The 23,800-nt window shown below is 43.8% G+C and overlaps 1 protein-coding gene across 1 annotated transcript in view; it reads left to right on the top strand.

Annotated features, from left to right (window-relative positions):
- Positions 1–23,800, top strand: part of LOC111144951 (3'-phosphoadenosine 5'-phosphosulfate synthase 2) — a 100,531-nt gene that overhangs the window by 10,052 nt on the left and 66,679 nt on the right. Inside the window, 1 exon segment of the mRNA XM_022499572.1 lies at positions 21,762–21,938. Coding sequence (XP_022355280.1) covers positions 21,762–21,938 — 177 coding nt within the window.

Genomic DNA, 23,800 nt, shown 5'->3' with positions numbered 1-23,800 from the left:
CAGCACTCACCATAGCACATACCCTCCCCAATGTCCATAACCCCACCCCCCTCTCCCAAACCTCCTCCCCGCAGCAACCTTCTGTTTGTTTTGTGAGATTAAGAGTCACTTATGGTTTGTCTCCCTCCCAATCCCATCTTATTTCATTTATTCTTCTCCTACCCCCTTAACCCCCCCATGTTGCATCTCCACTTCCTCATATCAGGGAGATCATATGATATTTGTCTTTCTCCGATTGACTTATTTCGCTAAGCATGATACCCTCTAGTTCCATCCACATCGTCACAAATGGCAAGATTTCATTTCTTTTGATGGCTGCATAGTATTCCATTGCGTATATATACCACATCTTCTTTATCCATTCATCTGTTGATGGACATCTAGGTTCTTTCCATAGTTTGGCTATTGTAGACATTGCTGCTATAAACATTCAGGTGCACGTGCCCCTTCAGATCACTACGTTTGTATCTTTAGGGTAAATACCCAGTAGTGCAATTGCTGGGTCATAGGGTAGTTCTATTTTCAACATTTTGAGGAAACCTCTGTTTTCCAGAGTGGTTGCACCAGCTTGCATTCCCACCAACAGTGTAGGAGGGTTCGCCTTTCTCCACATCCTCACCAGCATTTGTCATTTCCTGACTTGTTAATTTTAGCCATTCTGAATGCTGTGAGGTGGTATCTCATTGTGGTTTTGATTTGTATTTCCCTGATGCCGAGTGATGTGGAGCACTTTTTCATGTGTCTGTTGGCCATCTGGATGTCTTCTTTGCAGAAATGTCTGTTCATGTCTTCTGCCCATTTCTTGATTGGATTATTTGTTCTTTGGGTGTTGAGTTTGCTAAGTTCTTTATAGATTTTGGACACTAGCCCTTTATCCGATATGTCATTTGCAAATATCTTCTCCCATTCTGTCAGTTGTCTTTTGGTTTTGTTAACTGTTTCCTTTGCTGTGCAAAAGCTTTTGATCTTGATGAAATCCCAATAGTTCATTTTTGCCTTTGCTTCCCTTGCCTTTGGCGATGTTCCTAGGAAGAAGTTGCTGTGGCTGAGGTCGAAGAGGTTGCTGCCTGTGTTCTCCTCAAGGATTTTGACGGATTCCTTTCTCACATTGAGGTCCTTCATCCATTTTGAGTCTATTTTTGTGTGTGGTGTAAGGAAATGGTTCAATTTCATTTTTCTGCATGTGGCTGTCCAATTTTCCCAACACCATTTTTTGAAGAGGCTGTCTTTTTTCCATTGGACATTCTTTCCTGCTTTGTCGAAGATTAGTTGACCATAGAGTTGAGGGTCTATTTCTGGGCTCTCTATTCTGTTCCTTTGATCTATGTGTCTGTTTTTGTGCCAGTACCATGCTGTCTTGATGATGACAGCTTTGTAATAGAGCTTGAAGTCCGGAATTGTGATGCCACCAACTTTGGCTTTCTTTTTCAATATTCCTTTGGCTATTCGAGGTCTTTTCTGGTTCCATATAAATTTTTAGGATTATTTGTTCCATTTCTTTGAAAAAAATGGATTGTATTTTGATAGGAATTGCATTAAATGTGTAGATTGCTTTAGGTAGCATAGACATTTTCACAATATTTATTCTTCCAATCCAGGAGCATGGAACATTTTTCCATTTCTTTGTGTCTTCCTCAATTTCTTTCATGAGTACTTTATAGTTTTCTGAGTATAGATTCTTAGCCTCTTTGGTTAGGTTTATTCCTTAGGTATCTTAATAGTTTTGGGTGCAATTATAAATGGGATGGACTCCTTAATTTCTCTTTCTTCTGTCTTCTTGTTGGTGTAGAGAAATGCAACTGATTTCTGTGCATTGATTTTATATCCTGATGCTTTACTGAATTCCTGTACAAGTTCTAGCAGTTTTGGAGTGGAGTCTTTTGGGTTTTCCACATATAGTATCATATCATCTGCGAAGAGTGATAGTTTGACTTCTTCTTTGCCGATTTGGATGCCTTTAATTTCCTTTTGTTGTCTGATTGCTGAGGCTAGGACTTCTAGTGCTATGTTGAATAGCAGTGGTGATAATGGACATCCCTGCCGTGTTCCTGACCTTAGCGGAAAAGCTTTCAGTTTTTCTCCATTGAGAATGATATTTGCGGTGGGTTTTTTTCATAGATGGCTTTGATAATATTGAGGTATGTGCCCTCTATCCCTACACTTTGAAGAGTTTTGATCAGGAAGGGATGCTCTACTTTGTCAAATGCTTTTTCAGCATCTATTGGGAGTATCATATGGTTCTTGTTCTTTCTTTTATTAATGTATTGTATCACATTGATTGATTTGTGGATGTTGAACCAACCTTGCAGCCCTGGAATAAATCCCACTTGGTCATGGTGAATAATCCTTGTAATGTACTGTTGGATCCTATTGGCTAGTATTTTAGTGAGAATTTTCACATCTGTGTTCATCAAGGATATTGGTCTGTAGTTCTCTTTTTTGATGGGATCCTTGTCTGGTTTTGGGATCAAGGTGATGCTGGCCTCATAAAATGAGTTTGGAAGTTTTCCTTCCATTTCTATTTTTTGGAACAGTTTCAGGAGAATAGGAATTAGTTCTTCTTTAAATGTTTGGTAGAATTCCCCTGGGAAGCCATCTTGCCCTGGGCTTTTGTTTGTTTGGAGATTTTTGATGACTGTTTCAATCTCCTTACTTGTTATCTGTTCAGGTTTTCTATTTCTTCCTGGTTCAGTTGTGGTAGTTTATATGTATCTAAGAATGCATCCATTTCTTCCAGATTGTCAAATTTGTTGCCATAGAGTTGCTCATAGTATGTTCTTATAATTGTCTGTATTTCTTTGGTGTTAGTTGTGATCTCTCCTCTTTCATTCATGATTTTATTTATTTGGGTCCTTTCTCTTTTCTTTTTGATAAGTCTGGCCAGGGGGTTTATCAATCTTATTAATTCTTTCAAAGAACCAGCTCCTAGTTTCGTTGATTTGTTCTATTGTTTTTTTTGTGTGTGTCTATTTCATTGATTTCTGCTCTGATCTTTACGATTTCTCTTCTCCTGCTGGGTTTAGGGCTTCTTTCTTGTTCTTTCTCCAGCTCCTTTAGGTGTAGAGTTAGGTTGTGTACTTGAGACCTTTCTTATTTCTTGAGAAAGGCTTGTACTACTATATATTTTCCTCTCAGGACTGCCTTTGTTTTGTCCCACAGATTTTGAACTGTTGTGTTTTCATTATCATTTGTTTCCATGAATTTTTTCAATTCTTCTTTAATTTCCTGGTTGACCCATTCATTCTTTAGAAGGATGCTGTTTAGTCTCCAGGTATTTGGGGTCTTTCCAAATTTCCTCTTGTGATTGAGTTCTAGCTTCAGAGCATTGTGGTCTGAAAATATGCAGGGAATGATCCCAATCTTTTGATACCAGTTGAGACCTGATTTAGGACCCAGGATGTGATCTATTCTGGAGAATGTTCCATGTGCACTAGAGAAGAATGTGTATTCTGTTGCTTTGGGATGAAATGTTCTGAATAGATCTGTGATGTCCATCTGGTCCAGTGTGTCATTTAAGGCCTTTATTTCCTTGTTGATCTTTTGCTTGGATGATCTGTCCATTTCAGTGAGGGGAGTGTTAAAGTCCCCTACTATTATTGTATTATTGTTGATGTGTTTCTTTGATTTTGTTATTAATTGGTTTATATAGTTGGCTGCTCCCACATTAGGGGCATAGGTATTTAAAATTGTTAGATCTTCTTGTTGGACAGACCCTTTGAGTATGATATAGTGTCCTTCCTCATCTCTTATTATAGTCTTTGGCTTAAAATCTAATTGATCTGATATAAGGATTGCCACCCCTGCTTTCTTCTGATGTCCATTAGCATGGTACATTGTTTTCCACCCCCTCACTTTAAATCTGGAGGTGTCTTCGGGTCTCAAATGAGTTTCTTGTACGCAACATATAGATGGGTTTTTGTTTTTTTTATCCATTCTGATACCCTGTGTCTTTTGATTGGGGCATTTAGCCCATTAACATTCAGGGTAACTATTGAGAGATATGAATTTAGTGCCATTGTATTGCCTGTAAGTTGACTGTTACTGTATGTTGTCTCTCTTCCTTTCTGATCTACTACTTTAGGCTCTCTCTTTGCCTAGAGGACTCCTTTCAATATTTCCTGTAGAGCTGGTTTGGGTTTGCAAATTCTTTCAGTTTTTGTTTGTCCTGGAAGCTTTTTATCTCTCCTTCTATTTTCAATGATAGCCTAGCTGGATATAGTATTCTTGGCTGCATGTTTTTCTCATTTAGTGCTCTGAATATATCATGCCAGCTCTTTCTGGCCTGCCAGGTCTCTGTGGATAAGTCTGCTACCAATCTAATGTTTTTACCATTGTATGTTACAGACTTCTTTTCCTGGACTGCTTTCAGGATTTTCTCTTTGTCACTAAGACTTGTAAATTTTACTATTAGGTGACAGGTGTGGACCTATTCTTGTTGATTTTGAGGGGGGTTCTCTGCACCTCCTGGATTTTGATGCTTGTTCCCTTTGCCATATTGGGGAAATTCTCTCCAATAATTCTCCTATTCTTTTATTTATGTATTTATTTATTTATTTGAGAGAGAGCACAAGCAGGGGGAGGGTGGAAGGAGAGGAAGAAGTAGGCTTCCCACTGAGCAGGGAGCCCAATGCCAATGCTGACGGGGGGCTCCATCCCAGGACCCTGAGATGATGACCTAAACCAAAGGCAGACGTTTAGCCGACTGAGCCTCAGGTGCCCCGTTCTTTCTATTCTGAATGCTTCCTCTGACTTTCTGTGGCTGGACCTAAGCCATAGTTCCAGGAATAATGCCTTTAAGGTTAAAACAGAGCCTGTGGATAAATTAAGTCTATGAGACCTAAGAGAGGCCCATCTGCCAATGACTTTGAACCCTTTGAGTCTTTTTTTGAAATCCTGTGCTCTATTAAAATCAATATTCCGATGATGCTAGTAATCACCAGGTGACTCAGGTGCTTTGTGAATCTGTTTTCGTGATTTTCTGGAGCTCGTGGATTGTAGTAAGATGAGCAAAGCCAGGGGCATCTGGGTGGCTCAGTGGGTTAAGCCTCTGCCTTCAGCTCAGGTTATGATCTCAGGGTCCTGGGATCAAGTCGCACATTGGGCTCTCTGCTCAGCAGGAAGCCTGCTTCCCCCTCTCTCTCTGCCTGCTGCTCTGCCTACTTGTGTTCTCTCTCTCTGTCAAATAAATAAATAAAATCTTAAAAAAAAAAAAAAAGATGAGCAAAGCCCATGACGGAAGTGTCATTTTGCAGTACCTTTTCCCGAGAGAGGTTGAAGCAGAAGCAGGTAAAACACAAGTGATGGCTAGGAAGCTCTCCAGAGAAGATACACAGATGGCCAGTAAGCACATGAAGAGGTGGCCATCGCCGTCGGCCTTCAGGGAAATGCACAGCCAAACCACAGTGCGATCCTGCTTCGCGTGCGCTGGGCCAGCTCTGATAAAATAAGATGGTCAGTAACAAGTGTTGGTGAGAGTGTGGAGAAATTAGAACTCCTGCACCACCAGCAGGCGGGTAAAACAGTGCTGACTTCAGAAAGAGGCTGGCACTTCCTCAAATCGTTAAATGCAGAGTTAGCGCGAGACCCCGCAGTCCTGCTCCTAGATCCGTACCCGAAGGAAACGGAAACACGTCCATACAAAAACTTGCCCGTGAATGTGCACAGCGGCACTATTTGCAACAGCTGAAAGGTGGAAACTACCCAAATGTCCATTAATAACAGATAAAGAAAATGTGGGATTTCCGTACAATGGGATATTGTCAGTCATAAAAAAATGAAGTGTTCATGAATGCTACTAAGCGGGTGAACCTAGAAATATGCTAAAAAATGAAAGAAGTCAGACACAAAAGTTCACATATTGTCTAGGAAATACCCAGAATCGGCACATGTAGAAAGATAGAAAGTAGGTTAGTGGTTTCCAGTGGCTGAAGACCGGGGAATTGTGGAGTGATGGCCAAAGAGCGTGGAGTTTCTTTGGGAGGTTAATAGAAATAATCTAAATCTGGTTTTGGTGATGGGTGTACAGTACAACTTTGTGAATATACTAACTCCCGCTGAATTGTGTACTTAAAACAGATGCATTTTATGGTACATGAGTTACATTTCAATGGAATGATAAGGAAAAAGAAAGGAAGGAAGGAAAGAAAAAAGGAAAAGATGAAAGATTGTTCTCAGCCTTGCTTCTGTCTCAAGGCACAGCCCAGACCACGTTGCCAACCTTCTGACCCAAGGAGGTTAAGTCAAACACACGGTCAGCAATCCGAACGTCATCAGCCCTCCCTCCAGGTTCAGCCGGAAAGTTCTGGGGGATTTTAAGTCTCTTTTATGATAAGTAAAAGTAGGTGATCAGATCACCACCCTCCACCACAGGCAATGGAAGGACTAAAAGGGATTCCTGTTTATTGAGCTTTTACCAGCTGGCTCCCCACTGAGTAAAGAGCCCAATGCGGGGCTCGATCCCAGGACCCTGAGATCATGACCTGAGCCAAAGGCAGGCAATTAATCGACTGAGCCACCCAGGCGTCCCTTATTTAGGATTTTAAAATAATATTCAGTCCATTCCCTATGTCCTGGAACCTAGCAAGGAAAGAAAGCTGGTCACCCATATGCTTTGAGGCCAGTTTTTTGTGTTTTGTTTGTGTCTTTTTTTTTTTTTAGATTTTATTTATTTATTTGACAGAGAGAGAGAGAAAGACATCACAATTAGGCAGAGAGGCAGGCAGAGAGAGAGAAGAGGAAGCAGGCATCCCGCTGAGCAGGGAGCCTGATGCAGGGCTTGATCCCAGGACCCTGGGATCATGACCTGAGCTGAAGGCAGAGGCTTAATGACTGAGCCACCCAGGCGCCCCTCTTTGTTTTTTTGTTTTTGTTTTTTGTTAAAGAAGTCAAGATCCTTCCTTTGCACTCAACTGATAGGAAATGTCTGATTATTCAGCCTGGGGAGAGCACACACTGGAAGTGCAGAAACACTGTCTCCAGTGAAGGGTTTGCTAAGCAAACTGACATTATTGACCTAACACACCTCAAGGATTTGTTAAACCTACAGGAGAGAAACTGTGTCTAAAGTTCACCAGAGGAGCACGTGTGAACGAAGCTAGTAAACACGAACTCCCCTTCCCTGGCAGTGCCTCATCTGGAAGCATCTCTCAGGAGCCGGGCTCTAGTTCTTGCCGTTGGAGGTCATTTGAAAAGAATCAGAAAAGCATTTACCTTAAAGCAATAAATAAGAAAATATTGATATCGTCTCCACAACCATTTAAGCTTCTCTTTTCACTTATGCAGGATGAGTTTTCCACTAATCACTCCAAGCTTAAGGCACGTTATTCTCTTTGATAAGTTTTTAAGGAACTATTTCATGCACAGGCACAGGTGTGCTGTGTGCCTGGTTGTTAGAAGCGTGGCGGGTCAGGCACACCCTGGGTTGGTTCCTGGCTCTGCTGTTGACTTAGCTACTTAACCTCTTTATGTCTCATTTACAAGCAGAGCAAAGCGATGTTACAAGCTTCTTGCTGCAAAGATTAAGGAAGTGAACAGATCTAAAGCAGTTAGGATAGCGTCAGGTGCTCTGGGCCTTAGCTCCATTGTCATGAGTTAGCCAACCAGGCATCAAGCCTAAAACAAGTTAATCGAACCGCTCAGCCTCACTCTGTTGCACCACCCCGGGAATCTGTATCTGTAAAAGGATCCAGTCATTGGACCACAGATGGGTGAAGCTGATGCTTTCTCTGAGCAGAATTCTAATACGAAGAGAGGGGTCCGAGGCCAGGCAGATGACGGAATAGAATGGGTAACTGGGACTAAGGCTGAGGATATGTCTTCTTAGGCAGGGAGAAGTCTGTACTAAGTTTACCTATAAAGAACACAATGTGTTATTTCAAAAGACCATCATCTCTCCATCATTTCTCAGAATGTCTGTCTGGTGAGAGTGTACTACCTAAGACAACACCGCCAGGCGTGTAATGTGACACATGAGTTAAAATAAGTGTTTCCTGTTAGAATAGCTTTTTAGGATTCTAGATGTAATAATTTCACATCTCCTATTAGATACAAGTGCTTTTTCTCTGGTGCAAGTATATACATGCTCAGTGTGTTAGCATTTAATTTTCAGTTTTGTTCAAAAAACATGCCCACTTTGGTGGACCTCATGTTCCAAAAGTTGAGAATTTCACCTACCCACGTGAGAAATGAGTAGTGGGTGTGGACAGAAAGTACATGTAATATGTCATTTAAATTACTTAACAATTGATTTACGAGGATCTCATTTTGTTAAAGCCCTCTTTGCACCTCTCGGGGCAGTAACATTGCAGGATGGAAGAGATAATGTTGGTATCACAGCATTGGCCGTTGGGAGTCCTTCCAGGTGTGCTTCTGGGTTCTTTGATGAGCTGTCATTCTTTTTCCTTTCTTTTTCTCCTTCTTCCTCCCCTCCTCCTCCTCCTCCTCACCCTCCTCCTTCTTCCCCTCCTCCTCCTCTTACTCCTCCTCCTTCTCCTCCTCCTTCTCCTGGCTTTGTTTTTGTTTTTGTTTGTTAGCATTTTCTTACTTTCTGATGCCTTGAGTTGCTCCCACCTCATTTTGTACTCTTCCTGCCCTAGACTCAACCAGTTCTCCATGGGACGCAGGTTCCTTTTATTGGAGAAAGGCATTTAGAAACTGAGATCTGGGCATTTGGGGTGCTCACTGCTGCTGTAACGTGTGTTTTTAGATTCTTTTGGGGGACGGAGCTGGAAAATAATGAGCATGTTTATATGTAACATGTCTACCCATACACATCTATGTTTCTGTATCTACCAATACGTATGTATATTAAAAACCCATGAATTCACACCAGTATCTCGGTTTCCAGCCCGACACCACCAGGTCAATTCCAGCTTTCCTCTCTTCCTCATTTTTAGATTTTTTTCAGTGACCGAGGAACTTGTTCTCATTACATGAAACATATTTCCCTTTTTGTTCAGACAAAATACACATGTGAAATTGTCTCAGAATTGCTAACTCTCATCCCTGTGGGAAACACCCCACTACCAAGAGGGCAGCATTCCTGTACAGTTCTTTCTGTCTAAGCCTTTCAGCGGCCCGTCCAAATACCGTCTTCTAACAAAACTTAGGTTAGTTCATTACCTGCTTCAGTAGAGTCATGTTATTCATGGACAGTATATTTATGTTCGTTTTTCACCATTTTTTAAAGAATGTATTTATTTATTTCTTTATCAGAGAGAGAGAGAGAGAGAGCACGAGTGCAATGAAGGGCAGAGGGAGAAGCAGACCCCCCTGCTGAGCAAGGAACCTGACATGGGGCTCGATCCCAGGACCCTGGGATCATGACCTGAGCCAAAGGCAGACGCTTCCCTGACTGAGCCACCCATGCACCCCATTTTTCACTAGCTATATTCCATTTTACATTCGCCACACACACTGCCTCTTTTTTTCTTTTCTTTAAGTTCACATGCAGTAAAATTCACTCCTTGTAGTATACAGTTCTATAGGTGCTTTCTGTTGTATGTTTGGAGTTCCATAGGTTTGACAAATGCATAGTAGGTATTTACCTCCGCAGTCAGGTACAGAATAGTCTGGACAGTGCCATTACCTTCCAAACCCTCATCGCTGCCTTTTAGAGATCAAAACCCTTCTTCCAACCTCACTTCCTGGCAACCCCTGATCTGTTTTCTAGCCGTGTGGTTCTCTCTTTTACAAAGTGTCTTGTTAGTGGAATCATGAAATACATATGACCTTTTGGATCTGGCTTTTTCCAGCTAGCAAAATGCTTTGGACATTCTCGTGTGTTGTAGTATGAGTCAACAGTTTCTTCCTTTTTAGTGCTGAGTACGGTCCCATTGTATGGGGTAAAATATGGTCTGTCTATCCACCAATTTATCCATTCGCCATTAGAAAGGTATCCAAGTTGTTTTTAGTTTTGGATGATTATGATTAAAGTTGCTATAAACATGCATGCACAAGTTTTTGTGTGAACATAAGTTTTAATTTCTCTTAGGTAAAATTTTAGGAATGAGATTATTGGATCTATGATAAATATATAGAGATCCATATTTTTTTAGTAACAATTTCTTTAAAGATTTTATTTACTTCTTTGACAGAGAGAGAGAGAGCACAAACAGGGAGTGTGGCAGGCAGAGGGAGAAACAGGCTCCCCATTGAGCAAGGAGCCTGATGCAGGACTGTATCCCAGGACCCTGGGATCATGACCTGAGCCAAAGGCAGACACTTATCTGACTGAGCCACCCAGGTGCCCCTTTAATAACAGTTTTGTTGAGATATAATTTAGAGAGTATCACATGTACAATGAAATGTTATTAGTACATCTGTTTGTAATATATGCATATATCAAATCATGTTGAACAATGTTACATGTCAATTATGTCTCATTGGAAAAAGAAAACAAAACAACACCACCTCACTGAGGTTAACATTTAAAAAAAGGTCATTAGTATAATCACAGAGTCATGCAAACATTCCCACCACTATGCAATTTCAGGACACAGTCACTGGCACACAAAGAAACTGTATGCGCCTTGGCAGTCATTCCCAGTCCCCTCGTCCCCCAGCCCCCCGCAACCACTAATGCACGTTCTGTCTCTATGGGTTTGTCTATTCTGGACATTTAAGACAATGCAGGCGCCTGAGTGGCTCAGTCCTTAAGTGTCTGCCTTTGGCTCAGGTCATGATCCCAGGGTCCTGGGATGGAGCCCGGCATCGGGCTCCCTGCACGGCAGGAGGCCTGCTTCTCCCTCTCCCACTCCCCCTGCTTGTGTTTCCTCTCTCTCTCTGTCAAATAAATAAATAAATAAATAAGAAAGATGGAATCATACAATCTTTTATAACCTTTCATAATTCACATCTTTCCCTTAGCATTATGTTTTCAAATTTCATCCATGTGGTGACAGGTATCAGTGGTTCATTTTTTTTCATGGCCAAATAATAGTCCATTATATGGACTGACCACATTTAGTCCATCCGCTCATCAGCTGACGGACGTTTGGGTTATTTCTCTTTCTTGGCTATTATGAGTAATGTTGCCGTGCACATTTCAGTGCAAGTTTTTGTGTGGATGCTTGATTTCATTTCTCTTGGGTATGTACCTAGGAGAGGGATTGCTGAATAATGTACTGACCATTTGAGGAAATGCCAGACTGTTCCCCAGAGCGTCTGCATCCCTCTACAGTCACACCAGCTTGAGTAAGGTTTCCAGGGACCCCACTGCCTTGCCAGCACTTGCTCTTGTTTGTCTTTTATATTATGACACTTTCTCTCCCTCCTTTTTAAAAAAATGTTGATTGAAGTACAGCTGACCTAAGTATTATGTTAGTTTCAGGTGTACAACAGTGATTTGACAATTACTTACAAAATGCTCCCCATGGTAGGTGTCACCATACAGTATTTACAACATTATCGACTACTTCCGTATGCTGTCCTTTTCATCCCTTCACTTATTTATTTTATAAAGAGAAGTTTGTGCCTCCTAATTCCCTTCATCTGTTTCACCCATCATTCTATCCCCATGATGTACTTTTTTTTTTAAATTAAAATATCAGTGACAGTGTTACGTCAGGGTCAGGTGTTCAATATCAGGATTCACCAACTTTACACTTGACGTTGTGCTCACAGCCGCAGCTCCCGTCTGTCACCATACACCACTGTTACCGTGGCATTGACTGTGTTCCCCGTGCTGTGCCATTCATCCCCATGACTGACTCACCCCGGAACTGGAGTCCTGTACTGCTCACGCCCCTTCATCCACTTTGTCCCTCCCTCCACCCCCTTCCTCTCTGGCGACCGTTAGTTTGTTCTCTGCATCCACGGGCCTGTATCTATCTTTTGTTTGTTTTTTAGATTCCACATCTAAGTGAAATCATATGGTGTTTGTCTTTCTGTGTCCAGCTTATTCCACTTAGGATTATACCCTTTAGGTCCATCCATGTTGTCACAGATGGCGAGATTTCATTCCTTTTTAAATTTTTTTTTTTGAGGCTGAGTAAATTCCATGTGTGTATATCCTTATATATATGGACACACGAAGATGTGGAGATGTGAAGATGTGACAGATGATGTTTATCTATACATACATATATATTTTCCTCATCTTCTTTATCCCTTCATCTAATGGTGGACACTTGAGCTACTTCCATATCTTGGCTATTGTAAATAACACTGCAATAAACACAGTGGTGCCTAGAGCTTTTTGGATTAGTGTTTTTGTTTTCTTTCAGTAAATGCCCAGGAGTGGAATTACCAGATCATACAGTATTTCTATTTTTTTTAAATTTTTTTAAAAGATTTTATTTATTTATTTATTTGAGAGAGAGAGAGAGAGAGCATGAGAGGGGGAGGGTCCGAGGGAGAAGCAGACTCCCTGCTGAACAGGGAGCCCAATGTGGGACTCGATCCCGGGACTCTGGGATCATGATCCGAGCCAAAGGCAGTTGCTTAACCAGCTGAGCCACCCAGGCGCCCTCTATTTTTGTTTTTAATTTTTTGAGGACGCTCCACACAACTTTTTAGAGTGGCTGCACAGTTTGCATTCCCACCAACAGTACAAGAGGGCTCCCCTTTCTCCACATCCTTGCCAACACTTGTTTCTTGTCTTTTGATTCTAGCCATTGTGACGGGTGTGTGGTGGTACCTCACGGTGATTTTAATTTGCATTGCCCTGATGAAAAATGATGTTGGGCATCTTTTTGTGTGTCTGTTTGCCACATGATACACTTTTGATTAAAAAAAAAAAAAAGCAGAGCCATGGAATTAAAATAAAGAGCCACTGACTTGGAAATCCTTCAAAATACACAAAAGGTTTCTTAGACTTGTTGCAGCTCACAGATACTTCTTTTTTGTTTTTAAAGATTTTATTTATTATTTGAGAGAGAGCGCATACCAGCTGTGGGAGGGAGGGGGAAAAGCAGACTCCCCGCTGAGCAGTGTATCCCCCCCGTCACCCCCAATGTGGGACTCAATCCCAGGACCCTGAGATTATGACCCGAACTGAAGGCAGTCACTTAACTGACTAAGCCACCTAGGCATCCCTCATAACTGTTCCTCCTTCTCTAATTAATCCACTAATCTTCTCTAACTAATCCACTCCCCAAACCCCAGCATTCACCTGAAGAAAAAAATAGTGATTTCTGAGTTTATGCATTGTATAAAAATATTATCTTCCCCTGCATAATTGCATACATATTAAATTTCAGGTGTTTTATTGACTGAATAGATTTTTCTCTTGGGGGCTGGTGATCAGAGACCTAGCTGAGGAACCTTGACATAATATATAACATTCTCTCTGTTCAAAACCATTCAAAGTTCCAAACAACTGAAGAATAAGTAAAATGTGGCATAGACTCCATTAGTAAATTAGAAAATTTCTGTGGTTTCTTTGCGTGAGAAAGCAGATGAAATGTTATTTTGCAAGTGCCAAAGGAGCCCCCATGCCTTTGCCTATGGGAAACCAAGAATTCCTCAGTTGAAGTCATACTTTGAACTCTTTATTCCACCATCGATGGCTGGGTGGCCGGGTGGGAGAGCCAATCCATGACTTTCCCTTAGCCGAGCCCCCTGACTATTCTAAACTTGAAACTGAAAGGGGACCTTGGGGGCGCCTGGGTGGCTCAGTGGGTTAAGACCTCTGCCTTCGGCTCAGGTCATGATCTCAGGGTCCTGGGATCGAGCCCCACATCAGGCTTTGCTCCGCAGGGAGCCTGCTTCCCCCTTTCTCTCTGCCTGCCTCTCTGTCTACTTGTGATCTCTCTCTCTCTGTCAAATAAATAAATAAAATCTTTAAAAAAAAAAAAAGCTGCTGCCTAAAAAAAAAAAAAAAAGGAAAGGGGACCTTGAACACACATTTCTCAAAGTAGAGCTCATCCAACAGCAGTCCCACATTAACTTTAGAGGTCATGGCTACAGATTAAATGGACATGATTTCCCTGTTTGCCAGATCTTTTTTTTTTTTTTTTCCTGGCCATGATGTCTAGAAATCAGAAGAACTTAGCCATTAACATGGACTCTTGTGCTAAAGGAACACATTTTAGATACTATGCAGAACCAAGAACTCTGTGTCCAGTGTTCCTGCCTGATAAAGGAAATATGTTCCTTTCTTTTTTTTAAGGCTAAAGACCAAAATCTGTGTCATACATCAGAGACATATTCTCATTATTTTTGCAGAATAGGAAAACTTTATAGAAGTCGTCACTAGTGATGTCGTTGGCAGCCTAATTAAATAATTGGATCCAAGTTATCGCAGTGTCACACGGAGCATCAGCAGAAGAGACAGATGCCATTTGTAATAAAATAATGTAATGAAATGAAATGAGCAGAATTGAAGCAAAGTTAGAATGCGCAGAAACATTTCACACAGAGTGTCATTAAATCCATACCTTAAAGGGAGCATAGATTTAATATGCTCTACAAGAAAGTACTGTTTAACATAAACTGCCATAAATAATTGGGCTACAGTTGGCTGTCGCTGTTTGCATGATAACCTGAAACTGCCACCAATTTTTCATACTTCAGAAGATCTTCACCTTTTGGATGGGATTCCAGTCATTTCTATCGCCTCTGCCATTGTGAAATAAGCCTGGAAGTTCTCATAGAAGTTTCATCAGTTTTGACACCCCGAATTGTCCTAAATATAAAGGCAAGTCTGAATCATCATGCTTGACTCAACCCTGTGAGGTAGATTTCTTGAGCAGTGTTTGGTACCACGCTGGAAATTTCATAGCCCGCCATGCAGCATCCACAGCGGTTCAGAAAGGGGGTTTTAAAGAAGTCAGGCCTATTTGGGTCCCAGAAGAGAGTACCCGAGTCAGATGATCTGAGTCAAAGTAAGCCAGTGTGTTGGGGTAACCCCCAGGATCACAAGAAGAGCCTGGGGGAGCCAGGGGTTCTGGGAAGCTGGAGGTAGATACTAGGAAATTGAAGCCATGGGGCTTTTAGTCATTGAGACTCCTCCATGTGGGAGTAGATGTGGCTGTCAGCATCTCTACACAGAGTAGATGCTTGTTTACCGTCCTGACCTTCCTCGCTGGAAAGGGAAAGGCCTCCTCCCAACAGTGAAGCTGCAGCAGGAGGGTCCTGGCAGAAGACTCAGGTTGGTTCTAGAGCTGTTCTGGGACTATGCTTGGCCTCCATCCCCTGCCTGCCCAGCAGAAGGGAACTGCTAGACCAACAAAAAGCTGTGAATCTAGGTCTTCCGACACCACGCCTAGGATCCTTCTGGTGTGTCCAGTGCACAACTCTTTCATGGAGCTGGCCCAACCTTGCACTGTAGCTCAGAGAGCTGGCGAGAGGCCATTTGCGGGTATGAGCCCTGTCCAGGCTGACCACTCTTGGAAGCACCTGAGCCGCCCTCCCAGAAGGAGCCCTCAACTGGCCTTGGATTCCGTTCTTGAGGTCCCTGATTCTCAAAGCATGTCTCCATTATGTGTGTCAGGGGGTAGAAAAGGAATGTAGTTTTATTAAGTAAATAACCAAGTTTTTAAAAGTAATTAAATATAATAATCCTTAGCATTCCTTCAAAACAAGAATGATAGATGGGAGGAGGATGGGAAGTTCCATATCTAATTCCAAGGGAAGGTATGTCTATGGGCATGAGATTCAAGAGACCAGAACAAAGATACCACGTGCTAGAGAAGACACCTGATGGTTCTATCCATTCTTCCCAAATTAAATGTGTAAGAGAAGCCCTGTACAAATTTAGGGGGCAGGAAAGGGGGCTTAATAAAATAAGTCATTAGTTCATCTGGAAGAACAAACGGGCAAAAAGTTCCAAGTTATAATTTGTAATTGAGCTGCTTTTCCGCGGACCTCCCTGGTGGGGGAAACCTCAGCTAACACCGTGCCTCCTGGGGGGAGCACCCCAGACCAACAGAAGAAGACGTTAATGATTCAGTGAATAATGTCAGAAAAAAATGATACAGTGGGACAATATTTTAGGTTTTACCTGATTTTTACACCTAATATTTCCCCATTCTGGCCCTCTGCCAGTCAGTCAAGACCATTTTGGACTCAGGATCGAACACAGAAAATATAACTAGATTCTTTTCCTTGTTTTATTTATTTTTTTTTAAGATTTTATTTATTTATTTGACAGAAAGAGATTACAAGTAGTCAGAGAGAGAGAGAGAGAGGAAGGGAAGCAGGCTCCCATCTAAGCAGAGAGCCCAATGCGGGGCTCAATCCCAGGACCCTGGGATCATGACCTGAGCCAAAGGCAGAGGCCCAACCCACTGAGACACCCAGGCACCCCTCTTTTCCTTGTTTTAAAGTCAAAAACCCTTCAAGAAAGGAAAAAGGACTCTGAATGAACAAAGCATCTGGGAGGATAAAAAGGACGGAGGCTTCATTAGGAAACCCTCCATGAGAATTAGAAGTACACGTGACCTCACAGGGGCCTTCTGAGGGTGCGATTTGGGACTGGGTGTTTGTACAAGCACCCCAGGGGATCTTGTCATGGAGCGGTGGGGGAACCAGCAGGCTAGATTAGTGGCTTCCTACCTGGGGGCAAAGTAGAATCTTGCCCAGGGTGTGGCATGTTCTGGGGAAGCCCCAGTCCAGAGATCTGTAGACTGACAAGGAGGGAGGGAGCCCAGGCAGCCGAAGGCATCACCGTTAAGGCTTCCAGTGAGATTTTAATAGAGCTGGGAACTCCTGGCAAATTCAATTTCCTTCCTGTCCACACATTTTATTCTTGGTAGTGGGGTGGTTTTTAAACAGTGTTACTCAAGTTTGTGTTCCCAGCACACCTGTTTCTTCTCTTTCTACCTATTTTCTGAATTTCCTATAACAAATTGAAATGTGCAGGCAAGTTGGGAGACCTCTGTTAAGGCAGAGATTCGCAGAACTGTGGTCCCTGGGCCAGCAGCACCGGCATCACCTGGGAACTTTCTAGAACTGTAGTTTCTGTGTCCTAAGCTTGATAATGTCTGGCATGAGAAACTGTGTGTATGTGTGTGGGGGGGAGCACTCTGCGATTTAACAGAGGTCATCTTGACACATCCTCTCCTTTCCAAACCACTGATGGTCTTACAGAGAAACCTTTAAAACTACCCATGCCTGAGACCCACCCCCACTCCCGACTTTGATTTAGTCAAGTGTGGGGTTCCTTAGGGAGTGATAATGTTATAAAGTTAGTTATAAAGTTGGAGAACCGTTAGGGCTTCAGAAGAACACCCCCACCCTTTCTAGAACAGAATTGGCTTTCGAAACTAAAAGTGAACCAAAGAAAAACAAGTGTGTGTGTGTCTGGGGGTGGGGAAGTGTATAATTAAGAAAAGACAGTGTTCTGAAAATAGAAGGATTTTGAGGTTCAAGCATAAGTTTGTGAGGGCAATACATATATCGATTTTGGCCAATATTGATGATTTTTATTATAATGGGACCATTGCCCATTTTTCTTTAGAAGACTGATTTCTCCTATGATGGTAGTTGTTTGTACCGTTAGTATCTGATGACTGAAAATATTATATAAAGATTAGGAAATGAATCTGGTAACATTTTAAATGAATTTTAATTTTATTCTTTACAGCAGCACCTAAAAGACCTTTGAAAAATAGCAGTATACAGAGAGAGCTATCACTTTTTCAGAAAATGTCAGTACCCATAAAAACTGTCTTATGATACTCTCAGGAAACCTGAGGTCTCTAAGTTAGGATTTTAATACCTTTATTTAAAAGAGCTGGAGAGGCGCCGGGCTGCCTTAGTCAGAAGAGTGGGTGACTCTTGATTTCTGGGTCGTGAGTTTGGGCCCCATGCTGGGCATAGAGATTACTAAAAAAAAAAGAAAAAAGAAAAAAATTAGATAAACTTAAAAAAAATTTTTTTAGATAAAAGAGATAGAGAGATTATATTGATTTTTTTTTAACTGCTTATCTTTACATGATGTGAAATGTATAAAATCCTTTTAGAAGGTTTAGGACACACTAGTAAATTATATTCAACATATTATATTCCAATTATTTGCAATTTAACCATTCATTTATGGTATCTCTGATATCCTCTAGTAATTATAATATTAATTTATTATACCACCACATTTCTCCATTATATTGGAAAAGAGCACTTACCATATAACTCAATGTAAGTTATTTCTGAATGGGACACTCTGTCCTTTCACAATTAAAGAGATTTCTTTCTTTTTTCTTTTTTTTTTTACAATTAAAGAGATTTCTAAAAGTAGGACTAATTTCTCTGAATATGTCATCTTTTGTGACATTTTCTTAATTTTAGCTCAAATATCACTTCCATTTCTTTTTGCTTTTTTGTTCTTTCTTTTTTCTTCCTTCCTTCTCCCTTCTTTTCTTTAAAATGTGCTTTAAAATTTCACTCAGTGTAAAGATGCCTGGGTGGCTTAGTTGTTAAGCATCTGCTTTCAGCTCAGGTCATGATCCCAGAGTCCTAGGATTGGGCTCCACATTGGGCTCCCTGCTGGGCAGGGAGTCTGCTTCCCCCTCTACCCCCTCTCATGTTTGCCCTCTCTCTCTCTCAAATAAATAAGTGTAAAATCTTTAAAAATTTTCAATCAGTTTAGTTGGACATTTTTCTAATAATTTAAGGGACATACTTTGTTAACTACTTAATTGTTAAGTAAGTTTAGTTAGAAACTGTTCTAATGATTTAAAGCCTCTTAGCTCCAGGGACTACATTACCTTCCTCCTTGCTGAGCATCTTTTATAACAAAGGTTGAAGGCTGGAAACTCAGCCAGTGACCAAACGTAACTTGTTTTCACTGCGGTTTATTGAATTTTGGAGTGAATTTCCCTAACTCCCCTAAATGTTTCTGTTTTGCATAATGTGAGCATGTACTCATAAATGTTCTTCTCTTCAAATCAACACAACGAGTCAACAAAACTGTGGACCGGGTTCCACCCCAGAAATGGTGGCAGAGCCTCCCTTTTGCCTGGGAGTGTGGCCTTTTCCTCTGTGGGCAGGCTCCTGGCGGGAGGGTCCTGGCTGCTGTGCACCCCAGCTAGCGGCAGCTTTGCTGTGCCCTGCATGGGTCTTTACAGAAGGCTGGGGTGCTTCAGGAAGCAGGCCAGGGAGTGCTGGGGTAGCAGGAACGTCAGCCTGGCGACCGATTCCCCTTCTATCTGCCTTATCCTTGAAACTCAAGTTAAACTATCACTGCCCACTAGATTCTATTCCTAGCCCAGCACTCATTGCCTTCTTTGAGGTCCTCTTCCTATTACTTCGAATATGCCGTTATTCCAGCACGGATCACGTTTCCTTAGAATTATTTGTGTACGTCTCCCCTACCAGACCAGAGACCCTCAGGACAGTGACTTTTCAGCCCGGGACACAGAAGTGTCCCATATGGACCAATGCAGAGTTGGAAGGCCAGCCCCGTTGGCTGATGCCCTCAGATGAGCATGAAGAAGACAACGTGCGAATTCATATCGCTGTGGAGTCACATGGGGCACGCATCCCCTCCTACAGCCTTCTCCCCTTCTTCTGTTTTATGTCCCGGACTCAGCCATACAGATATTTACAATTTTCTGAACATACCCTGTGATTTCGTGCAGCTCTGTGCCTTTCCACTTTCACATTTACACACACACCCATTTTGGGGAGGAGAGGGGAGAGTGGGCAAAACCCTAGCCTTCTTTCAAGTCTCAGCTCATGTATTTTGTCCCCCCCCAAATTTGACCTCTGTCTTCCAAAGTTGAGCTGGATGTCCCTCCTCTGTGCTCCCACAATATCCTTTCTTTTAACTGAGTGGCCTATTTAATCCATGCCCTCCATTTCTTCTAGAAAAGAGAATGACAGATGCCCACAGCCGAATGAATGTTCTCTGATTGTCGGATGCACTGAGATGCCCACAGTCTCCTGCATTCCCACCCCCCCCCACCTAATTGTTTACTAAGCTCCGTAGCACGTGGCCCCAAACCTATTTCTGCCAGTTGTAACTGTGAGTGAAGTTAAGTCGTTGCCTTTCATGTGACTTAAATGAAAAGCATACAAGTGAAAAAAAGAGTAGTGTTTTCTGTGAGGACAATGGATGCTTTGGAAAGATAAACATCTATAAAATTGTCCTGTTGACTCAGGTATAGGTGACAGAACAGGGATGGAACGGGCACACAGAAATCTTGAAAGGATCTCCTCTCACATCGCTTAAGGGCACAGAATTTTTAAATGGGCCGTACAGAATCCCAAACTGGAAATTGTTGAAGATACCTAATGAGAGTGGTTTTGGGAACTCCTGTCAGCAGACCCACACCACAGTAGAACCCTTCAGATGTGCGTTGAAGATTAACGGTTAGATTAGATTTTTACCTGCCCAGCCATGGATTGTACTGAAATGACTGGGATGGAGGTGGGACGCCGTTTGTCTCCCTCACTTGACTGTGAGTTTCTTGAACACAGGGATCACATCTTGCTTCCCTTGGGAGTACCTATGCCTAGGAAGAGTGTTTGGCTCCTTTAGACGACTTTCTCTAAGGGCTTCTTGACTTAAGGGGACTCCTGAATTAATTTTTGGTTAAGGGGATCAGGGGGTTTCAACAATAAGGTCTTTTTTCCATTATGACCACTAGGGGGCAGTGTAGCTGCATTCTCTGGGAATGGCCATCCTGGGGAGCTTGTTTCCAAGCTAGATCCCCTCAACTGTGATGAGCCCCCCTCAAACGTGTTGGAGAACCTATGGCATAAAGCTCGCACCAACACTGGTGTTCTTTATGTGTTTCCTTTGTTTATTTTTGGGAGCTCACTGATTCCATCTTTTCTAAACAATAAAAGAACCAAGTAGTAACCACCACCTCATTAAGTTAATTATTAAACCCAGCCAGTTTTGGAAGGAAGAAAAGTAAATAGGCAGTAGAGAAAAAAGCCCTTCATGCAAATTAGTGTAAGGATTACAAATTGGTACAGTGTAGCTCATGGTACTTTATAGCGAGGGCCTGGAGGGAGCATTACTGAGAAATTTATGAAGATTGTGTCCTTATGAATGGACAGACTTTAACACTTCCTCCCTCTTCCTTCTTTCGGCTCTGATGGGCTGGAATCACAGACTCCAAAAATTAAGCTACTGGTTGCTCATAGGAAGGAATGTCCTTTTCTAGGACCAAGATGGTAGTGAGATGAAAAGAATTCAAGACATTGCCTTTGAAAGAAGAAAAAAAAAACCTGTGAAAGTAAAAAAGAATGATTAGTTTGCTTTTGAGTGAGTTGCCATGCTGAATTACAACGGAACGGATGGCCTGGGCTGTGGAAGGGTTTTTGACGACGCAGCCTGGAGCCAGGGGAGGGGAGGCAAGGCTGCCTATGTCACCAGAACTGCTTCCAAAGAAGTAGTAAAGCATGACTGTTCCAAAGTACTACTTGAGAATTAATTAAATCTAAAACGAGACAAGTAGTCCTGTGTGCAGTTTTTGTGGCATCTTGAACTAGCCAACCTAAAGGTGGAGTGATTTAGGTCACAGGGCATGGAGGGAGCCTCTGACGCAGGCTGGAGGCTCACCTCTGCCTTCAGCTGGTGACGAAGGTCAAGGGTCCCGTTCCATCTCTCCTCCGGGTACCAGTTCGACATGGCCCCTCCGTGAAATATGGAGATGGGGCGATTAGACAGCAAAGGATCTCAAGACCTCCCCTAGGTCTAGACATTCGCATCTTCCTTTTCCAGAAACTAACCCTTAGATACTTGCCCTTCACTTCCTTCTGTTTCTGAAACACTACTATTTTAGAGGTCCTGTGAAAAAACACAGCAATCACACCAATTGCTCTTTCCCCATCCACACTTAATTCACCGTTTTGCTTACATCTGGCAGGGTTCGAGATATGGTTGGAATGGATACAAGAGGATTTTTCCGATGAAACAAGAACGGATGTTACTGCTTAAACCACATGAATTCAAAGGGTTTGTGTTCAGAACAGAAACTCAAATCCAGTGTGTGCCCTCTACTTGCTCACAGTTGAAGGGAGTGGTGGCCGCTTACTCCAAATGGGTAAGAAAATACATATACTGACATTTCAAGTCTGTACAAACATGTAAGGCTGCCTTTTAAGGTTTTTGTTTTGTTTTGTTTTGGTTCTGGTTTTCGACTGCTGACCATTTTCTTTCCCACTTTGCCATGGAGAAGGCATGAAGGCGTCTGTCTGGCAAGCTGTCCATGGTCCAGAAGTCCAGTTAGGTCTGAAACCAAAGTTCCACCCTTGACCTCCTCAGAAGAAATAACTTCTCCAGCCCCGTCACAGAAGGACCACAGCTGCAGGAGCTTTGTGGCCCCTGGGCGTCTTAATGGCTCCTTTTCAGAAAGTGTGGCCTTACTGATTTGTTTGTGGCATTACTCAAGAAGTTAAGGTACAAAGAGGCGTGAGACCTGGCAGCTGCCCTCAAAGTGCTTGTCACTAATTACAGCTTCCCTCCCCTTGTACCTCTGCTTCCCCCAGACTTTTGTGTTAAGAGAGTGGCCTCATGCCTTCTTCGGATAAAACCTTGGTTTCCTAGGATTTAGGCCATCAGTGAGTTGGGCCTCCTATTTGCTCTTACCTCGAAGAGCCCGTCTTAGTTGCTGAACCCACAGAAGGACTATAGAAATACTTGGGGGCGGGAGGTGGATTGAGAAAAGTCGCTGGGCTACCCATGGCCATTTTCTGGGGCTGTCCTTGCTAACTTGACTTTGTGAGTTGCAGCTGGGCCTGAGCGGGCCCACCTGTGACAGGCAGACATTATCCTGAGCTCAAGGGAGCAAATGCATTCAAACCCCTTAGAGCCATGCCGGCTTGGGAGCGCAGGTAAGCCCCGGGCCCTTATTTTATCATCGCATGTGATGACGCTGGTGTAGAAAGCCTGGGTTTGAGGCCCCTCACTTAGAATATAACTTGGGGAAAGTCTGAAAGCCTCAGTTGCTTCTTAGCAGGCCGAGGTGGCTTCGCGGGGACCCACAGCCGGGTGCAGACGCAGGATCAGTAACCGGAACCCTCGCCGCGGTTGCCCCCCGAAGACCCTGCCCACAGGCACGTCCCGGGGGCGGGAATCCTTCCTGGAAGAGGCGCGGGGTGGGGCGGGAGGCGGGGGCGCGCTGGCACCGGCTGGGCGCGGGCGAGGGGAGGGCGAACTCGACCCCGGCCTGGCCGGGGCGCGGCCGCTCTGGCGAGTAAGGGGCCGGGCCGGGACCCGCCCAGGCGGCGGCCGGGTCCCCTGGGCTGGGTGCTGCTGGCGGAGCCGACGGGGCGGAGAGGAGCGCGGCAGGGGGAGGAGTGGGAGAAGGGGGCCGGTCAAGGGAAGTGCGACGTGTCTGCGGGAGCCTTTTTATACCCCCTTCCCGGGAGTGGGGCCCCAGCAGCCGCCGCCGCGCTGAGAGTTCCCGCACCTCCGCTCCCGGGAGTCGAGCTCCGAGCGTTCGTCCGCCGCGCAGCGTCCAGTCCGCCAGCATGTCGGGGATCAAGAAGCAGAAGACGGTAGGCTGCGGGCCGCCTGCCCCTACCCCGCCGCCACTCCCGGGCACCGGGTCCCCTTCTCCGGGAGCGGGCGAGTAGCCGGGAGCGGAGGCTCCAGTGCAGGGAGGGGAGGAGGAGGAGGGAGAGCGGGAAGGGGGGACGCGGGGCAACCCTCGTGGGGCAGTCCCTCTCCGCCGGCGCCCCGGGGAACCTGCGCGGCCCGGGGTCGCCACGCCCGGGAGGGGGGCTCCGGCGCGCGCGGCGGTCCTGACCGAGCCAGAGGGGCAGGGACGGGAGCTTTCCTCTCTTGCCCGAGAGCTTCCCCGGACCCGCCTTTTCTTCCGTGTGATCTCCGCGCCGCTCGTGGGTGGCCCAGAGCCCCGGCCGGTTCCGCCGGGTCTGTGCGCTGGGCGCACGTCGGCGGCAC

Source organism: Enhydra lutris, unplaced genomic scaffold, assembly GCF_002288905.1.
Source record: "Enhydra lutris kenyoni isolate GAN:26980312 unplaced genomic scaffold, ASM228890v2 scaffoldscaffold12, whole genome shotgun sequence".
Lineage (NCBI taxonomy): Eukaryota > Metazoa > Chordata > Mammalia > Carnivora > Mustelidae > Enhydra > Enhydra lutris.
Note: the sequence above shows the minus strand (reverse complement) of the source record. Positions and strands in the feature narration are given on the sequence as shown.